Below are 7,368 nucleotides of genomic sequence, written 5' to 3' on the forward strand. Positions count from 1 at the left end.
GCGACTGAAAGGTTTGTCACCTTCTCCAAAGTAACCTGCACTATTAATTTTCATGGCAAAATCAGCTCTATGGTCCCTGAATAACAGAAATTTGGAAAAGAAAAGTCTCTTATTATAAGAAAAATGCACTAGTAGTACACTGCTTTTTTCCGTAACTATAAATATTACAGAGGTAATTTCAAAGGGAATTGGCTATGCTGTCATATAAACAGGTATATAAGAGACACATCTCCCATTACATTTCTTTATACATGTATTTCTCATGATTTATATGACTTCAAAAGAACCATAGTGGATTTTCTGAGTATATTACTTGTATTTATATCCTTTCAAGATAAATTGGTTGGAAGTGGAAACTGTGGTTATGGACATATGTTCATGTCGAGAAGTCTTGGAAAACATAAGAATCCGAAGGCTGTTGCGAAACAAGGAGTGAAATTTTTCGAGAGTTTTAGAGATTGAAGCAAACAAAGTATTTGGGCATCTGGGGCGCACGATAATCTGATTCATGCGGACGCACTGTTTCTCCAAATCTGTCATTCTCATTCTCATCCGACAGAATTCAAATCTGAGATCTCTGTTCTCCATTCGAACTGATTCATACCATCCCTGGACGAACTTAATGCACTCAAAAAACGTTTGTTCATCACCTGCGAAGGACAGTTGTCTCCATATTCTAATTCGTTTGCGCTTCCGATCTTGATTTCATGGCGAAGTCTGAGCTGGTCGAAGTAGAGAACTTGCACGACGACGTGAAGAGGTAGGCGATGTTTTTTGGCGGCGTGCATGCATGCTTCCGCCGACAGCTTTTGACAGTCCACCAGCTTGCATAGCTTGTTTCGCTCCCCGTTCGTTGCACCTGGATGAGCATATGCAGTCAAATTTACACCCAATTCATACATAAGAAGGATAAAATAGTTGTACTATTTTTGGTAGAGTTTTCTTACCTTAGATTATAAAATGGTTTGATGTTTAAGAATTGAGTTTAGTCATAGTCTACTTAGTACTTATGAAGATGATACGAGCTAAGTATTAAAACATTTTAAAGAGGTCAATCATCTTAGTCAAATAATCTTAATCATAGTATGTGTATTACTCATTGCATTTAACATGAGTGAATCAAAAGTAATGGACTAGAATTCATCTTATATGATCATTAATGTTCTTCATACTACATGTTTCATGTGATACTAAAACTCACCTAGAAGTTATGTATCACTCTAATTCAAGCAAGTTTAGCTATAGTCTACTTAATGCTCAATACGATGATATGAATGAAGTATTGATACTTCTGTAGAGTCACCCATTTCAATACCGTTTTGGTTGAAGAAAATAAATTTCCTCCAATTTCTTCTGTTTTGATTCAATTCAAGCAAAATAAATTTCCTCCAATTTTTTCCTTTTTTTTTCAACTAAAACGAATTGAGTGTGTAGTTCTTTAGAGGGCGAACCACCCAACTCAACTGTTCCGTCTCAACACTACTATGATTTGAACAGCTAGATTGTTCAAGAAAGATCATCCATCCCAACATTTCGCTCGCCGCATTTATTAATATTAGGGGCTAACCGTATTTAACAATATCTTAAAAACATAAAACTGATTAAGAGCAGCACTCACCCTTAGTTAGTATATGTTTCTGAAAATGAAAAATACCAAAACTGGAATATAAATATGTTTATATGGATGTGAGTAGAACCTTGAGGCAAATATCAATGGCCCTGTACAGCCCGTCGTCAACCAAGCGCCCTTTCTCCCCAATAGCCTCCGCTAAAAATATAAACTTGGAGATGTTGAAGTTCTTGTCCGGTGCAATCTCCGCCAGATAATTGTCCATGAGCGTCGAAATCTTTTCCATGGCGTTCCCACTCTGACTGTCAATCTCCACCACCCCTTGTTCATCTTCCGCAGAGTCTGTCAAAGCGAATGCCCAGAAATTGGTAACAACCCGCTGCACAACCTCCACATCAAACAGAGTATCAGAGCTGTGCAAAAAAGAAACAACCAGAAGAAGATCATGAGAGGTCGCACGATCGAGACTCATGGCGAGTCTCGACTCCAATTCCATTCTGCAGTGAGGCGAGGCGTCCACTGTAATGGCCGTTCTGAGCAGACCAGACAGAAAACTGGCTGGGGCCGCACTTTTACCTGGCGGCAGAGGAGCCGCAATTCCTTCCACCACAGATCGCTGCTCTCTCTGCTTCTGGCTGAGACCATCCAGTGAATTGTGAGCGTAATTCATGAGAGCTCCACTTATGATTTCCTGCTTAACTCCTCTGGCTTTAATGACGCTCACTATTCTCTCAAGAAATCGATATGCAGTTCTGTCAGTTTTTTGACCCACGATTCATTCAAGCCTTTGTGCTCCTCTGAATCCCATCCGTTTCTACAGGCCATTAGCTCGTTATATGCCACGGACACGATGTTTTTAATGCATCTGTTCCCAATTTGAAGGTCGTCAGCGAGTGGGAGCAGGTTATTGCAGCTGCGCAGAACTGCTATTGTGTTTGCAAGGTTGGGGAGAACAATGCTATTGAAGTAGGATTGTGCGAGTGAGTCTATGATAAAAAACAGAGGATTGGAGGAGAGACAGAGGAGAAACCCATAAATGGGCTCTACCAAACATAGGTCCTTACAATTGAATTTATAAGAAGATACATAGAAGACTCTAGATAAGAGCTAGTTACAAACTTAATGATGGGCAGTTGAAACAGTGACTGAAGTCTCTAGAGGTTACTGGTGTGCAGGAATTTTCTGGAACACAGAAGTTTCTAGGAATGTCTGGAGGATAATTAATTTATCTCCAACAGTCTAGGCCATGGATATTGGGTTCTTGTTCCATTTCTAGATATTCTGCTGCGCATCTTATGGCTGCAACATTTTAGGTTGAGATCCCCGGACCGAGTCTGTAGCAGTACTTTGCCACTAACTCGAAAGCTTCTGCTCCTCCAGGCAATTCCGGAAGATTCAGATACGCTTCCACTGTGTCTGTGTCTCTTGATTCTACTGCTTACATTCTGCGTATTCGACCACATTTTGATACCAGGGGAGCCTGTATATTATTACAGCAAATGAAATGTCTGAGGAGTCAAATTGTTGGCAAAATTATATCTTTTTTTTCATTCAACTCAAAAGTTATATTTTCTTTCATTCAGCTCATTTATAAGGTAAGAGACACCAGTAATTGATAATGATACCTCGTCTTCAATGAATTGTAAATCTGGTTGTTTAATTAAATTGTTTATAATTTTATTGTTATGATGTTTTAGATGATCTTTATGATGATGTGTTCAATATTTCGTGATGATATGATCTATTATCAAGATGAAAGAATCTTGTAACTTTCTATCAATTACAAAGGAAATATTGCATACAATTGTATTCAGAAACATTACGATTATATCATTATCATTCTAACATTATTTAATTTGGTATTAGTTTTCTACAGTCCATGTTGAAAAATAGAGACTGTTTCTAAATTTGTTGTGCATATTTTTTATTAACGTTTCAAATCATGCTCAATTATCTATTATCAGAAAGAGGAAAAGAAAGAGGATCATTATGATCCTAAATATAGACCAGAAAACATACAGGAGAAATACATAAACAATCTTTATTATTATATGAAATTTAAATTTGACAATTCTTACTTCATTAAAAAAAGTTGGTCTTCACATTATTAATCAAATAATCTAAAAACCTACCAAAAATCAAAATCTTATTATAAAATCATATTGCTTTTAAATCATGTCTTTCAGTAATTTCTCAGAATTAATGTACATCAAGACCTCCATGATAAGTGTTAGTGAACATTCTAGTCAACATCTTAGTGTTAGTAATGTTTGGGATCATACTTAGGGATAATGTGATTAATCATTAGATTGATTGAGAGTTATGGAAGTCAAATAAATCTTCTCTCTCTATGAATCATGGAGGGAAACATTAATGATACAGAAGAATTGCATACAATTTAATTCAGAAACACCAAGATCTATACTCGTTCAAAAATTATTTTATTTGGCGTTAGTTTTCACAGTTCATATTGAAAAATAGAGACCGTTTCTAGATTTGTTATGGATGTTTTTTAATTGATGCTTCTACTGGCACTCAATGATCTATCATCATAAAGATGACTAGAAAGAAAAAAATAATATAGAATTCAGATCAGAAAACATATACAATCGATGCAGAAACAATCTCTATTATTATATTAAACTTTAATTTAACAATTCTTATTTCATTTAAAAAAATGCAAACCTTTCCATTATTAGTTAAATAATTAAAAAAAATCTACCAAAACGCAAAATCTTATTATAAAACTTTAAACAGATAATATTTCCAAATTGTTGGAATGTGTAGTCTACACTAGGTTGAAATTATACAATCTTACCTATATTAAGAATGATGACTAATCCACTGAATCAATTCAAAATTAAACAAATGTGGATGATTGATAAGCCTGTGTGTAAGATTACCTTGTGAAGTGCAAAACGAGCTCCTCCAGTTTCAACAGTCAAATCGCTCGGAACGTCCAAAGACAACCTGAACATAAGATTAGGAAATATAAGACTAAACCGAACAAACACCAATATATATTTTGATTGAGGATAAAATCCATCTGTAGAAACAAAAATCACAAAGACGTAATGTTTGATGTCATTATTATGTTAACAGGAAATAATTGTATGCCATATCGCTGGATTTTCTAAGTGGAAAACCAATAGACTTCATTGTTAAAAAATGCGATTTAAAAAAGTAAATTTGTTTTATTGCGCATACCAGTCTAAGCAACTCTGAATGCTTGTTGATATCATCGTGACTCAATTTTCGTGCACGCAGTGAAACAGATACAGAAGAAATTCAAACCCAATTCCCAATTAGTGCGTGCATTTTGCATTTGACTCAATCCTTATATAGAATACATTTCTACAAAGCTTTTGAAGCCTTTGTTGCAGGGGTTTTCAACTTTGAAATAATGGCGAATTGCAACGGTGTAACAAGCTAATGATGTGGGGAAGTGGCAGATCATTTTTCAGATAGCGTGGGGTGTGGTGAGCGAAGATTATCCTACCAAATTTACTCTAAAAGTTGGCCCTCTTTTATGTTGAATGAAAATGAGAGACAAGATAAAAGTGGGTTGAATAAAATATTGAACCGTATAACAGTAAGTCATTTAATGCACATATTTTCATGCCATTTCACGCCAGATCGTTCTGTAAAGTATGATAATTACTACCACTAATTGAAGTTCACAGCTCTCTATGAGGTTGTTTATTTTATCAATTTGCAACCAAGTACCCCAACGAAAAAGCTGATAGTTATTTATGCTAATATTTAATGGACAAAGTTGAGCTGTAGAACTTTTCTAGCAAATGACGAAATTGCAAGTGTTACAGTTGTCGAGATTATTTATTTATATGTTCCGTCTTGGTGAGGAGATGAAGCTTTTCATTTTGTGGGGTTCTCTCGCCATGTGTCAAAACACTCCAGAACTATTTTAGTATGATTATAAAAACTATAGTATTCGTACATAGAGAATCTACCTCGGGTATGAATTTGATGAGAACCTTTCCTTTCAATATGACCCACTATTCCAAAAAAATTATAGCAGAGGATGGATGCCCAAAGAAATCGCCCTAAATTTGGTAAGAACCTTTTTCTTTAAAAGTATGAAAATTAGAAAATTAACAAAGGATTGTTTAGCTTTTATTTTGTAACAAAGGATTAATTAGTGTTTATTTTCCCTCATCGACTTTTGGGCTTAATTAAAACTATTTATCGTTTATATTTAATATTTTTATCAATAAAATGTAGTCTAAGAGGATTGCACCTTTGAATTAAAGTGGGGATTTAGCCTGGTCCAAGTTAGGTGAGACCACAAATCGAGAGGTTTCATTTCTACAAACAAGAAACAAGAAACAGAGGCTTGAAAGCCCATTATTGAAAAACACTACATCATATAGTATTACAAGCTAAGCTATTGTACCACGTTTAGAATGGGAACATAGATGCATAGTAAACAAAACCTCATTTTTCTTCATTTCCTCTACACCACTGTCCATTTCTCATCGATGTCCTTAACACTCTTGATCTCTTTAGTCTTCACTTGGAGGGAACTACTTCCTCCAGGAGGCTCAATATCAATGCATTCAATCTAAACAACTAGTTTCTCATTTGCAATAGGGTCTATGGAATCCTTAACATTGTCACACTCCATCAGCGAGGATTCGTCAAAGTCCCTAGAAGAGATTTGAGCTAAACTTGGAGGCACCTTACCATTGTCAACACCATACGATTTTGTTGGGCCATTTTCAAGGGCATTGTCTTGAATCAAGAAAGAATCTTCTTTCTCCACTGAGTAATGATTGTATATTTTGGAATTGGAAACTAACATATTGCAAAACATAAATGATTCAACCACTAAACCTATCTCTACAAAAGTATCCAACATACACCAATGAAGAACCTAAAAACATGCAAACAACAAAATAGAAATATATTATACCTTCACATGCTCATAGGGTTTGATCTCCATTGGTCTTTCTTAATGTATTATGATTGCTCTCAGATTTGTATTATGTACGAGAGCTCAATAGAGAACAAATGTGGTTGTGTATGCAATTTGACAGAGTGCAGGTACTTCACTTGATTGATTGATATGGAAGGATAGGAAAAGGATCCTCTTTTATAGAAAGTACCCTAAAAATGGATGGCTAGGATTAATATGTGGAGGGTTAAATGGTCGGCTTAGATTAGAGGGTAAGTATGGGAACTAAGAAAATATTAGAGATGTGGTTAAAGGTAAATCAAGAGATGAATGACAAGTGTCATGGAGGGAAAAAGCTAATGAATTAATAAAATAGTAAGATTTAATTAATTAATAGAAGAGGTGGGGCCAATTAAATAACTATAATATTTATTTAATTTAGGGAAAAGATAATTTAAATAAATAAAAATATTTATTTAAATTAGGGAAAGGCAAGAATAAGATTGGTAAATTATTGATTAAATAAAAATCTATATAATTAATAGAATTCTTAGAATAAAATAATTAAATAAAAAAATTATTTATTTAGTTAGGCTAGGACAATTTTAGGTGTCTACATTTTGCCCCTCTTTGAGACAATTCAATTTATTGTATTGTTTCAAAGAAGATTAAAGCACCGATATGATAAGTTGCCCTTGGTAAGGAAGATGACATGCCCCCTCAAGAGATTGGGTGAATTTGTTTTGAAAAAATTGGACAATCTCTCAAAAAAGAAAAAAGGATAGATAAAGACTAAGTAGGAAGGGTATGCAGGTGAAAAAGACTAAAGATGGGTGAAAACAAGGTCTCTAGGGATCATAGTGACCACAACCCGAGTCACACG

General features: G+C 34.9%; 1 protein-coding gene across 1 annotated transcript; it reads right to left on the reverse strand.

Moving 5' to 3' along the window:
• Nucleotides 1-548: 548 nt before the first annotated feature.
• LOC131030618 (BTB/POZ domain-containing protein At5g48800-like) lies at nt 549-4,812 on the reverse strand. Its single transcript, XM_059217629.1, has 7 exons — nt 4,778-4,812; nt 4,474-4,540; nt 3,013-3,050; nt 2,418-2,528; nt 1,698-2,322; nt 1,619-1,637; nt 549-859 (listed from the first exon to the last, which is right to left on the reverse strand). Exons 1-7 carry the CDS (start codon nt 4,810-4,812, stop codon nt 549-551), a joined length of 1,206 nt encoding a protein of 401 aa, XP_059073612.1.
• Between the last annotated feature and the right edge of the window lie 2,556 nt (nt 4,813-7,368).

The sequence above is a fragment of the Cryptomeria japonica genome, chromosome 3 (genome assembly GCF_030272615.1).
Source record: "Cryptomeria japonica chromosome 3, Sugi_1.0, whole genome shotgun sequence".
NCBI classification, from domain to species: Eukaryota; Viridiplantae; Streptophyta; class Pinopsida; order Cupressales; family Cupressaceae; genus Cryptomeria; species Cryptomeria japonica.

Bases quoted from the DNA above. Each gene is read 5' to 3' on its own strand.
- LOC131030618 (XM_059217629.1), bottom strand. From the start codon at position 4,812: ATGATATCAACAAGCATTCAGAGTTGCTTAGACTG. The intron at 4,541-4,777 runs GTATGCGCAATA...TCTTATGTTCAG, and splicing joins ATTCAGAGTTGCTTAGACTG to GTTGTCTTTGGACGTTCCGA. The intron at 2,323-2,417 runs GTCCGTGGCATA...AAAAACTGACAG, and splicing joins AGATGCATTAAAAACATCGT to AACTGCATATCGATTTCTTG.